Source organism: Vigna unguiculata, chromosome 5, assembly GCF_004118075.2.
Source record: "Vigna unguiculata cultivar IT97K-499-35 chromosome 5, ASM411807v1, whole genome shotgun sequence".
Lineage (NCBI taxonomy): Eukaryota > Viridiplantae > Streptophyta > Magnoliopsida > Fabales > Fabaceae > Vigna > Vigna unguiculata.
The window spans coordinates 13233739-13247550 of NC_040283.1; the positions used below are offsets into that span (position 1 = coordinate 13233739).

The 13812-nt window shown below is 30.5% G+C and overlaps 1 protein-coding gene across 1 annotated transcript; it reads left to right on the forward strand.

The window, feature by feature from the left end:
• The first annotated feature begins 3962 nt into the window (after positions 1–3962).
• Positions 3963–7585, forward strand: LOC114183947 (DNA-directed RNA polymerase III subunit RPC10-like). Its single transcript, XM_028071150.1, has 4 exons — positions 3963–4185; positions 5157–5279; positions 5363–5453; positions 7260–7585. Exons 2-4 carry the CDS (start codon positions 5166–5168, stop codon positions 7388–7390), a joined length of 336 nt encoding a protein of 111 aa, XP_027926951.1. The 5' UTR covers positions 3963–4185; positions 5157–5165; the 3' UTR covers positions 7391–7585.
• The last annotated feature ends 6227 nt before the right edge of the window (positions 7586–13812 follow it).

Sequence of the window (13812 nt, forward strand, 5' to 3'; positions counted from 1 at the left end):
AAATGTGTCTTTCAAAGGAGGCGTCGAGCAGTATTTATAGATAGAGGAGAGGTATTGTGATGGGCTAACATTCCATGGCTTTTAGAATAAATATCCGGCAACAAACCTAACGTTCACAATAACCACAACTTACGAAAAATTCTACAACTTGCAGAAGGGTAAAGCGATCATTTTGTGCCAACACTAATGACTCCCAAGCATTTCATATAGGAGCGTGAGCCTTGCAACAAATGAGAATGAGTGTTACAACAAACTGTTACTGCTACATCACACTGTCTCTACCACATATCACAATGTTAGCTTCACATATATAATTTGTTTTTTATTTTTTTAATTATAAAAAATTAAAAAATTAAAAAAATTAAAAAATTAAAAAAATTAAAAAAATTAAAAAATTAAAAAAATTAAAAAAATTAAAAAAATTAAAAAAATTAAAAAAATTAAAAAAATTAAAAGATTAAAAAAAATTAAAAAACTACGTGACACGTAACACATAGTTAACATTGTTTATGCACCACTAACAGAAAAAAATTAATTACAATAATTTTTTTAAAATAGAGATCTAATTGAGACAAAAAAAGATTATCTACTTGAGATTTTCCTACAAAAATTGAAATCAATGAAATTATTTAACCATAAAACAAAGACACTATGGAATTTATACTTATTTATCCTAAATAGGACTACATATCTATTTCTCTAATACAAACTATAAAAGATTCTACTAAAAATAAATATTTACAAATATTTTCACATTCACTTTACTTTTTACTTACAAAAGTGCATAATTATTTCACATTATCCACAAAACTCCACTTAAATTTAGTAACGAGTATATAACGTCATTTTAGACTAATTACACAAAGTTTTCTCCCCTATATAATATTGCTTTTACAAGGTTTCACACTCAATGAAGTAAATGTGAAATACAATATATTAATATGTGTTGGTTAACCCTCTACGTTATAATTCTTTTTTTAATAAAAGGATATTCTTTATCTGACTAGTCATACCATGGTAGCAGAACATTTAATGTTCAACGAGTAGATTATGCATTTGTTGAGATTTTCTATGAAATTTACTAGTTTGCTCTTCAAAACTTGTAAAGAATTCCATAAACATCCAATATTATATTGCAATCATCTATTAAGATCTTAATCATCTTTGACTTAAATATTCTAATACTTCAACAGAAGACATATAATCATTTATATGATGTTCAAACTAAGATTGTTTGACTACCACTTATAAAACTTCTTATACTTTTACTTACGTGTGGTTTATTCATTTTTTCAGAAAAATAATTATAAAGGACAAATTAGATTTGTTTCATTGACCCTGAAGAGATAAAATATGTTTAAATTTTAAATAATGTAAAATTTAAAAGATTTAAAAGTGAAACTAAACTAATAAAATGTTTAGTAAAATATAGAATTAATATTCTTTTAATTTTAAGGAGATTCTTTTTGTGCCAGAGGTCATTTCACATTTCTAATACATAACTTAATAATAGAAATACTTTAAAAATATTAATAGTGAAATTTGTCAAATTAAAAGTTGGTGACAAAATGTGAAAAAATATGAAACTTCAACAATGAAATGTGATGTTAAACCAAATAAAAACAAACATCCCAAAAAAAGTTATGTTAAACAAAAAATTATCATGCTATTAATACACTATTAATAAAAAAAAATACTATTTTGATATACACAATTTTTTTAAATTTTACTCTTTTAATTAATTATTTTTTAAATATAAATAATTATTTATAATAAACAACTATATTTCAATTTTACCCATTTAATAATTATTTTTTAATTCAAAATAATTATTCATAATAAAAAAATCATTCATACAAAAAAATATTTATTTTTATAATCATTTTATTTAAATTATTTATAATTTATTAATTTTTTATTTTAATAATTAAAAATAATTTTATCTATAACTATATATAAAGGGGATTCCCTCTTTTGTGTCCACATTTCATAATTCCAACTTTACCCTTTATAATTTAATTATTTATTAAATTTTTAAAAATTAACGGTTACTTTTACAAGTTTTTATAAAATTATTTACTTATCTCCTTTTTCTTTTTTCTCTTACTATTCATCAACAGTTATTTTTCTCTTATTTTCTCCATACATTTTATTTTATTTTTTATAAATATACTTTTATTTTATTTTAAATTAATAACATTACAATATCATCAATTATTAATATAATTCAAAAAATACGTACACACAGGCGCGATAGCGCCTGTGTTTACACTACTAGTTCAATAAAATTTTTGTTATAATAAAAAAATAACACAAGTTACATGTGGTTCCACTAATTAAATATATAATTTTAATAGCGAAAGAAATTAACAAAAATAATTAATAATTTTGTGACTTTATTTTAAGAAAAGATTACATAAAGTTATGTGATAATTATTTTCAATTCGTTTACATGTGATTGTCGATTGATTATTGTGTAAGATGCGACGAAGGGTGAAGAACACATTCTTAAGCTTTGGAACCTGTGGGTCAACCCGGGCCACCACGGTTTCGGGCCGGGTTAGGTTGAATTTTTTTTACAAATTTCAGTATGGGTCAATTTTTGACCCGGCCCACCAAGAACCCGACTCACCCGGGTTGAACTCGTGGTGAGCCAGGTTGGTCCACCAACCTGCATGGTGACACACATTATATTGAACTTTGCAATGTTGGACTATTTTTTTAACCAAATACATTGGTGGGTTGGCAAATGAAAACCTAGTTTCAACTACAAATAGTAAGGAGATTGACATTGCATCTCAACTCAAGGACTAACATCAATTGTGACTCAACAAGCAAATAAATTTGTATCCCTCACCCATTGTTGACTTGATTTTTTTTTCTTCCTTTCTTCTAGTATTATTGATTATATAAGCAATCACTTTATAACCTCATGTTTTCTTCCCAATTGTAATTTTTATTATTTTTCTTTTCAGTTCAAGTGTTCATTGAACAATTAGGGTTTTTGTTATGCATCATGTACCCTGTTGATCTACTGAGATTGCTCTGATGACAAATCCAAAATATAATTAATTTGCTAAAAAATGTATTGCATTCAATAAAAGATTAGGGCATTCTTTTTTGTTTTCATTCTTCTAGTATATAATAATATTTTTATTCTTTTTTGAAATGCTTATGGATCCTATTGCATTGCTAGAAAAACTATATAAATACTTTGAATATTATCTACGTGCAGACAAAATACTTTTTTTAATCTTTGAATATTTAAATGTATAAACAAGTACTTTTTAATATTTGAATATTAAAAGGCATACATGAAACACATAAAAACGTGAAGTGCATGATTTATATAAATACAAAGTTTATTTGATGAAATAGAAAAAACATGAACTTTATTCATTGGTTTGTTTTTCTATTACATGCATGCATGACTCTCAAATAATCAAAGAATTAAGTTCTTACAAATTAAAATAATTAAATTTATATTTTTAAAGTAAGTTATTTACTATATAGTTTTCATATTTTTAAATTAATTATTAAAAAATATATAAAATTTTAAAAATATAAATGCACTTACAATAGCATGAACTTTCCTAATCAACTCATAAATACGGTGTTTTGAAAACTCAAATTTAGACACTAATTGTTGGATTATTTGTCATTGGATATAAATTTTAAACGATACACTTACACTAATTGTAAATAAAACTCTAACTTATATTTCAAACCATTCCTTAATACTGTAATTTTCTAAATATAGTCCCTAAAAAATTTAAATCGTCTTAAATTATATTTGTATTACAGTGTCAAACCCTATGAACTATCTCTAATTCCATAAACTTCAATATAGAGATCCAAGTATTACTTTTAATTTACAGAATTTATTTTCTTAAAAATAATTCAAGAATTCAAGAACCAAATAAAAAAATAACCCTCTCCTAATTAATTTAGGTTAATTTGGACCCTAATTGGGGCTCAAAACGACTGACCAGTCCCCCGCTCAAAACCTCGGAAGGAAACCCATATTCACTCTTCTCAATCCACATCTTAATCACGTTTCTTATTCAATAATTATAATTATCTTCTCTCGTATATTCGCCAGTTCGCAACCCGCAACCCAACGGAGGGGGAGAGTGTTGAGTCGAAGCAACTATCGTGAAGGAAAAAGTATTGTCAAGTATAGCGGTAACAATGCACAAATTGTTCTTATATCCTTACCTTCTGCTTTTAGTTTTAATTACCAGTTATAGTTTATATTCTTTATTCGTGCCGATTTCATAATTAAAATGCAATACGAGCCTTTCTGTTTTTTGCTGAAAAATTTCTGCTTTCTCTTTTGATGAAAATTTTGAGCAATGTGCGTGGATATATGAATAGGGTTGTGGGTTGTGTTTTTCTTCTTCTAGGTGAAAATTCCGAAACTGTAGATCACCAATGTTTAATACATATAAAGTGATGGTTGTAGATTAAATTAAGTGCTTGTTGATGGTTTATTTAGTTTAATTTGAATCTTTGATTAGCACAATCTGTTTAATGAATTGTCTACACCAAAATTTTCCTCCTTGCAGTGGCGTGAATAATAAAGTTTGTTTTTTTATTTGTTTGGTTGATGCAATTTGAAACCTTCAAAAGTTGTTGGGATCTTATTGTGTTTTCAGATGCTTCCATTTATCTGATCAAATGCTAACAAAACATGTGTAGTAAATGTCTGATTTATATCAGACCAAAGCGCAAACTATTATTTAGTAAAGATAGGGGTGAGCATTTAAAAATGCCAAACCAATCTGTAGATTTTTTAACTTTTTATCTATTAATCTATTCATTCGTCCTTGGGATAGAAAAAAGTGTAATCCTAAATCCTTGCACAACATTTTTTCACTAATCCTCCTACTTAGCAAACAAGAAAGGGCTGGATATATTTTTCTTATGTTTTAAGGTATTAAATGCATCTAGCATTCAATCTGTAGTTTCGTTAATAAGTATCACTGGCTAATAGGATATACATTATGCGATAATAAAATTGTCTTTTAATTTAATTTCTTCTTACCTCAGAAAAACAAAACACATACCAGGTAGCATTCTCAAGTTTCAGGAATTTGGCTTACATTGAAACCTTAATGTTCTTCATGTTAATGGCGATTATCCTGATTTTGCAGATATAGAAGATGGAGTTTTGCCCCACATGTGGTAACATGCTGCAGTTTGAATTGCCCTATTTGGAACGGCCTTCAAGATTTTTTTGTTCTGCTTGTCCATACGTTTGCCATGTCAACCATAGGGTAGGAATTAACTTTCTCCATTTCGTGCTTCCTTAATATGTTTTTAGCTTCTTGTGCGTGGTTTTCATGGTTTCATCTCACAGGTCAAGATAAAAAGAAAGCAAAGGTTGGTGAAAAAAGAAATAGAGCCTATAATCTCCCCAGATGACATGAAGAATGCACCAAAAACTGAGGGTACATCCTCTTTCTTTCTTATTTAAATAGACATTATCTTTGAAGAATTATAGTTTAGGATGTTCCATAAATGTATTCAGAATTCACCATATATTAAGCACTGTGATGAATAACTAATAATCTTTTTGAATGTTTCTATTTTTGGAGCACAAATAACTCAAGTTTTAATGAATTATCAATGTCCTGCACTTATATGATATCAAAAGGCATATGGTGCTTAGAGCCAGAAGATAAGTGTTTCAGTATGAAGCCAGAACTTTTTGTAAGTTCTAGTCTTTCGCACATATCATTGCAGAAGGATTAGGTTGTAGCACATATTCTATTGGACCCTCGTTTCCCATATCCTGGTTCCCATGGTTCATGTTACTGGGCCTAGAACCTCACTTCTCGTCACTCCTGGGTTTTTATCACACATCTTATGTTCAATAACTCTTGATTCTGTTGCATATTTTTTGAACCTTCACTCTATTGCAACTTTCTTTCCCCCTTTGTACTGTGCCTTTGGTAAACTGTTTGTTTCCTTGTTCAGTAAAAGCAAAGAAAATGGTTAGAAAAATGTGGTAGAAGGCTCTATTACCCTGGTATAATTCTAGATTTAGTAAATTTACTTCTTTGGAAGCAGAAGACATTCTGCTCAACTGTGTGCATGGTTAAGTTAGCATACCAATTGCGTGAACTAGTCATTGATCACCAGAGATGAAGTAATCTGTTAGTAATTCCAATATAGTTCAGCTTTGAATACTAATTTGGGAATAATATGTGAGAAATGCTAGCAACACTCTTTCTAACCCTCTCTACTATAAGCTCTAATCTATTGTAGATTTCAAGTTTTTGCTAGTTATTCTTGCCATTTAGTAAGTCTCAGTCACTTCTAATTTAGAAGTGGGGTAACCAAACTTATGATTTCTTATAAATTTTATCCAATATGGGAGGCCAAGCCATGGTTCAATGATTGAGGGTGATGCCTTTCTTCCTGCAAGACATGGATTGAAATCCTGGAAGCAACCTCTTTGTTTTCGGGGATAAAGCTACGCATATTTACCCTCTCCACTCCAAATCCAATTTGGCGAGAGACTTGTGCATTAGGTCTCTGGTATAGGCCCTTTCTCGTGGTGAATCTCGTACAAATGAAAAAGGGATAAGAATGACAAACAAATGTGATTTAGTGTGACAATGTCACAAAACAATGCAATAATTTATCGTAATACTTGGTTAAAATTTGGTTTAGGAAGTATGGGAAATTGAAATTTTGTTCTGGTTCAGTTTGAAAGTCGAACACGAATTGAACTAAATCTTAATCTCAAGTGATTCACGACATTGTTGAATGATACCTGCAAGTTGTGTCAATATTGCAGTTTGGCTTGTCAACTCCTATACTAGATCTTTTTTTCAAGTTTGCTTTCTTTGAGCTAAAGCTTGTTTTTGCTGTTCATCATGGACTTCCATTTTGATCCCTCTTATATATTTAATTTTTTAGTTGGTACAGAGTTTAAGAATTTTTGTAATTTTTTGGTTATGATTAATAAGTTTTCTGACCTTGGTGGAAAAACATATAATTGACTGATTGGGGAAATCATAAATTGGAGTCTAGTTACATACAATAGTGATAACGACCAAACTCCCATTCATCCGAAAAAAAGAGATTATTCTTTCGAGTGTCGTATGAAGATATTTTTCAGGGATTAGACTGATATTAAAAAAGGAATCATGACTAATTATGTCTTATTTGCTTCCCCTTTTTTTTCCTTATCAATTTCTTGTTCTTTTTTTCCCTTTTTCTCACCCATTTTTTCCTTTTTGTTGTAGCGACATGCCCATATTGCGGTCATGGTGAAGCTGCTTTCAAAGAATTTCAGACTAGATCTGCTGATGAACCAGCAACTCTATTCTATCGATGCTTGAATGACAAATGTCAAAAACAATGGCGTGAAGATTGATTTCAACCTTGTGCCATATATTTTTCCATGTCCAAGGACAGAAAAGCTTTTCAAGCTGATTATAATTGACCTTATATTACAGCCAAGAGGTTTTGGATAGTTTTAAAAAATTTTGATGACAAATGCATAAGTGCTACATATCTTTTCTTCAGTTATTGCTATTATTATGATCATAGTCATGAACCTTTGTTTTAAGGATTGTAGAAGTAGATTGAAAAATTCCTCATGCATTTCATATAAAAGATTTGAAATTGCCAAATAACATAAAGTTAACATAAATAAATATTTTGTTATTCACTGTTGCATTATGCTCGGTATTTTGTATAATTTTTAAATTTGATTTTTGTATACACATGCCTTATGTCTTTATATAGTAGGAATTGGCTAAGGAAAAATTTGGTCAAACGAAGCAATTTGGTTTTAGCAATAAACTCCCAAAATTCAACCAGTAAAAGATTTTCTATATAATCTCTACTTTCTGTAAGGTACATCTACGATACCAAGTAACTGGTTTCTAAAAGTATTCTACAGTACAAGTACCTTAATAAAAATAGAAGATATTAATTTATTCAATATAAACATTATAATAAAATTAAAGTGCGTTAGTATAAAATTTTAATATCAAAACAAATTATATAAGGGATGTAAAACTCAACTTAAAAACTAAAGATATTAATTTATACAATATGAAAAAAAAATCATAGTAAAACCTACAATATGTAACTAGTTTAACAAAATCTAAGCATGGTTTTAGTACTTCAAAAATTTCAATTTTTAGAATTCGACATCATCAATATGAAGGAGAAATAATTACTTTAGAAGTCGTATGAAATATTAAAGTACGTTTTGTTGGTCAAATATTGTATGAAATATTTATATATGTTTTTGCATCCACAACTTTGTCTTTCTCGTCCTAGCCAGGGTGTTTTTGTATGTTCACGTTTAGTTTGCAAAGCCTGATGTTTAAGTCAACAATATGTTATAGACAATAAATACCGCAATAATTGAATAGATGTCATACTTCGTGAAGAGTGCCTATTTATAATACTTAGATGGACACTTATCCATAATAAACATAGAATTGGTAGATATGGTTTTAGGGTTTTCTTTATCTTCTATTGGTTATCCATTATCATATTCATTAGGGTATTGTTGTTAGAATGGGTGGACAAAGTAATCTAATTTTCTTAGACTGAGCATATTAGTCCCCAGACTCAAGACCTTTTTAGTGGTCGAGAGTCTTCGATATAAAAACTGTTTATTTGACACCATTTGACAATTTTTATAAAGGTAAAATAGTTTTAACAAATTTAACTTTTGTATTTTTAAAGAATAACATTATTTTCACTAAAACATTTTTTTATTATTGTATTAAATTAAATTGTTAATTATGTTTTCCGTGCCTCAACTATTGGTGGATTTTGGTTTTCGTCCCCCATCTAAAGGTTGATTTATTTCAGTTCCTGACGTTTTGAATTGCATGGAATTGGTCCCCAATTTTAAACTCCGTTAGTATTAATTGATACCTGGCAACGAATGATCATGTCAGGATTCCGTTTAAAGGTTTTTTTTTGACATTATTTTGCACGTTTTACTTATACATTAGTAATGGTTTAGGGCACGTGGTAATTAAAGAATATATCATGTAACCATTAGATGTAGGGTTCTGTTAAAATTAGAAAGGACTTTGTTGAGAACCCTATCGATTAAACTTGCGCTGGTGAACGAAGACAGAAATAGTGATTTCAATCCGTAATCCAAAGGTAGAAACTTCATTCATAGAGTGAAGAAGAAGTGGGTGTTCAGTGGTTTGATTTGATCGATGAAATCACTATTTCTGAAGTGAGGTTAGTTGTATTTTTAAAAATTTTTCTTTTGTTGAATGTTTGCTTTCTCTAGTTTGGTTGTTTTTAAAGTCCGATTGTGGTTGTATTGTTTGGTTTGTGTTTTTATTTGAAATGTAGGGCTGGAAATGGGGTTTGCGGTCGCGTTTCATCATATGGGTATGTTTGAAAGGAATAGTGGATTGAAATACGTTGGGGGTGAAATCCACGTTGTTAAAGGGATCAATCAAGATTTTTTGTCATTCTCTGAAGCATTAGGCATCGTGAAGGATTTTAAATACGTTGGAGATGTGAAACTTTGGTAGAAGGGTTCAAAACAGAAGCTGTTAAATAATCTAAGATTGTTGAGTGATGATAAGGAGGCATTAGCGTTGGCTAAGTATGCAAATGATAGGAATGAAGAGGTTGATATATATGTTCAACATGTTCCTTGTCAGCTCGAAGTGGTGTATTTTATTGCTGGTGCTGGAATGGATGAAGAAGTGGGTCAGGAAGAAGTGGAGGGGTGAAAATGATGTGGTTCGTGAGGCACCTGTAGGGGATGAGGCTGATATGGTTGGTGAGGCATAAGTGATGGGTGAGGCTAGAGTGGTGAGTGAGGCAGTGTGGAAGGTGAGGCTAGAGTGGGGAGTGAAAACAACTTATAGTGGTCAATTGTTGGTTGCAGTGGGCAGGGACCCAATGACCAATACTATCCATTGTTCTTTGCTACAGTTGAGAATGAATGCAAAGAGACCTGGAGGTGGTTCCTAACACTATTGCTAGAGGATATTGGAGATATTGAAAATCATCATTGGGTATTCATCTCAGATCAACAAAAGGTAATGCAAATACATGAACTTTTCCTTAATACAGTCATAATTAATTGATACTTTTGTTCTTATTTAGAACTATGCTTTTTTGTAGGGACTTTGTATTTTATGAAATTTTGAATGGGGGAGCACCGTTTCTGTTTGAGGCACCTGTATAGCAATTTCAAGAAGAAATTTGGTGGTGGGGTGGTCATCAGAGACCTTATGATGGGGGCAACAAAGACTACTTTCTACTTAGGCTAGGAAAAATATGGGCGAGTTAAGAAATATTAACCCTAAAGCATATAATTGGTTAGTTGTCATTCCTAGAAGTTCATGGTGTAAACATGCATTCAACATTTATCCTAGATGTGATGTTTTAATAATCTGTCTGAATCGTTCAATAGTACTATTTTATTGGCTAGAGATAAACCAATCATTAGTATGATGGAATGGATTAGATCATACACAATGAGTAGATTTGCTACACTTAGAGAAAAGTTGATTGCATATCTGGGTAATGTAATGCCTAAGCTCAAAAAAGGCTTGATAGGGAAGTGAAAAAAAGTGGGAATTGGCTTCCAGTATGGGCAGGGGGTTCTAAGTTTGAAGTCACGCAAGGGTTCACTATAGAAAAGTTTGTAGTTGATCTAAGTAAGCATAGTTGCACTTGTTATTTTTTGGATTTGGTGGGTGTTCCTTGTAGACATGTTATGGCTGTAATTAACTACAAGATAGAAAATTAACTTGAGGCATACGTTCATCCATACTATAAAAGAGATGCTTATCATACTTGCTATAGCCTAGAAATTACCCCAATAAATGGACAAAAACTTTGGCCCAAAAGCAACCAACCTAAACTACTCTCACCCATCTACAAAACACCACCTGGCAGGCCCAAAAAACTTAGAAGAAGGATAGCTGATGAACATGTTAGTCATTCCAAACTTTCAAAGAAAAATTTCATTAAGAAGTGTAGCAGGTGTAAGCAAATAGGACATAATATCAGAAGCTGTAGAAGGGGGATGATATCCAGAAAGGTAAGACATCATGTTCTTTACTTTTTAATGAATTTTCTTTTACAAAATACAAATTTGAAAGTTGAAAACATACTGAATTGACAGGGAAACACACAAAGGACTCCAATTGCCACTAGAGCTATCAACACTACTGGACCATTAAACCAAAGCTGTAGTAGAAGGAGATCCACACCTATAGTTGCAGCAAACATGAACTAAGGAGAAAAAGCACCAACAACACAGACAAGAAGCATGTCAACACAAGTATTGGGGTCTCAAGCAAGTAGTACTACAACTTGTGCACAAGCCACGTGAAAATGAATGAATAATCATACTTTCTTGTTGTTGTATTAAAGACATTTGTAATAGATTATGACTTCTATAACATTGGGCATAGTGATAGTGGGCCACTATTTTGTTTAGGAGCAGTCGTACTTCAATATTTTAGTTAAAGTTATGAACCACTTTCCTGCTTTGGACCACTTTTTGCATTATTGTATTCAATTTAAGGAAACACTTTTGCTATTTCTTTGGATCACTTGTTTTGCATTATTGATGAATGACGTTGGTGATGCACTGTTTGAGTGAAACACACATTTCTATTCCTTATTCACCATACATTGTATACCATTCTTTCAGTCAAAATTTTTCATTCAAAATTACTTTCTGATACTATGAAATTTGTGAAAAACAGGAGACCAAATCATAAAATAATTCATGGAATCCATTAATACCAAACCTTTTCCAAACTGAATTATTTCATTCACAGATTATCCACATAATTATCAGAACTGGTTACTTTTATACTGCCCTTAAAGTGCTTTACAAGCGAAATCAAAAATGTTATGGCAAATATCAGAAAGGTCATGGCAAATATTATATTATAATACTTTCCTATTCTTATATTCTGAGCCAATACAAAACACTTCCTCACAAAAGTTAGCTCACACAACATTAACCACCAATTTTAATACATAAGTAATCACTGCTGCAACTAGCCAGGACATAACTAATCACAATTAACCTTCAACAACACCATAACGACCAAAATAATTGTTGACACTCACGACAAAACAAATAAAAGTTGCAAAAATTTTCCAATTTTTTTCTCTTGTTGCAATTTCCTCTTCAGCTTCTCATTTTTCTTTATCAAGTCCATTATAACTTTGTCCTTTTCTAAACAACCTTTATCTTCTTCAACTATTTTTCCTCCACTGGATTCAAATTCAGATTCTTTCCCTTCAAATGTAGATTTTGACTCATTAACCCATTCGAAATAATAACAATGGGAATTGGACTGCACAAAAAAGGAAATCATTACAACGAAAACCAAATGAAGCTCGAGTAAAAGTGATGAAATTTGTCACTTACAGCCCAATTCCTACACCTCCAAAATAATCTGTCCTTGTTCTTCACAATACTTGCCTTTAGAAGCAACAATTTTTCCCCACACCCACACACTTAGGATGCTATCTCTGAAGAGGACGCACAACTTTGCCACATTTTCGAACCAATACTCCTTTGCGTACAATCCAATCCTTTGCTTCTGCTATTCATCACTGTAGAACGCTGAACAAAACTGAATTTTGTTGCCTAAGATTCGCTCACACCAACACGATCTGCAATCTCTCCGACCTTTCTAGTCCTGAAATTAAAATTTTAGGGTAACTAAAGAAAAACCTTTAAACGGGATCTTGACGTGGCCATCCGTTAGTCAAGTGTCAATTAAAACTAACGAAGTTTAAAATTAGGGATCAATTTCATGTAATTCAAAACGTCAAAAATTGAAATAGATCGACCTTTAGATGGGGGACTAAAACCAAAATCCTCTAATAGTTAAGGAACAAAAAACATAATTAACCCTAAATTAAATGATTTATCCGGAGTAATATAATACTATTTTCAGTAATTTTTTTTTTAACTCAGAAAAGTTAAATTCTCACCTACGGTGAGAATGTTCATACGAGAAACTTAGCTAAAAAACATTACCAGAAAACAAAGTTTTCTAGGAATGTCATTTTTTTAGGGTTAAATATGTTTTTGGTCCCTTAACTTTCAGTAAATTTTGAAATTAGTCCATTTTGAAACTTTGAACCAATTTTGTCCTTTATCTTTTGAAATACGTGAATTTAGTCCTTTTAATCAAATTTTGTCAAGTTTATTTGACATTTCAAGCGCCTTTCACAATAGTATTTGACTTAACATTAAAGCAAAAATGTGTCAAACAATATAAACAATTCAAATACAATCCTAAAATGTGTACGAAATATCAAATAAACCTAACAAAATTTGATTAAAAGGACTAAATCCTCGTATTCCGAAAGATGAAGGACTAAATTGGTCCAAAATTTCAAAATGGACTAATTCCAAAATTCACTGAAAGTTAAGGGACTAAAAACATATTTAACCTTTTTTTTAAGATCAACTAAGAGTAGAAAACATTGTTTTCCAACCGGAAAAGTTTGTTATACTAAAAATTTCCCTTCTACCAAACACGTCTCCTAAGTATTCAACTGAGAAAATTTCTAATAGCATCTACATTACTCGAACCAAGTATCCATTTTATTTAAATTTTTGTGAGATATTATGAGTTGTACCCATAAGTATATAATGCATAGGATTAATTAGTCGTTTGCTCTCTATTTTTTGTAAAAATAATTCAAATAGATCTTCTAATATATATATATATATATATATATATATATATATTCAATTAAGTCTAAATTTAAAAAAATACAATTAAATTTGTTCTGTTAGTATTGTACCAA

Coding starts and splice junctions, on each gene's coding strand:
- LOC114183947 (XM_028071150.1), top strand. CDS start 5,166: ATGGAGTTTTGCCCCACATGTGGTAACATGCTGCAGTTTGAATTGCCC. Junction 5,280..5,362: donor TTTGCCATGTCAACCATAGG/GTAGGAATTAAC, acceptor TTCATCTCACAG/GTCAAGATAAAAAGAAAGCA. Junction 5,454..7,259: donor GAATGCACCAAAAACTGAGG/GTACATCCTCTT, acceptor TTTTTGTTGTAG/CGACATGCCCATATTGCGGT.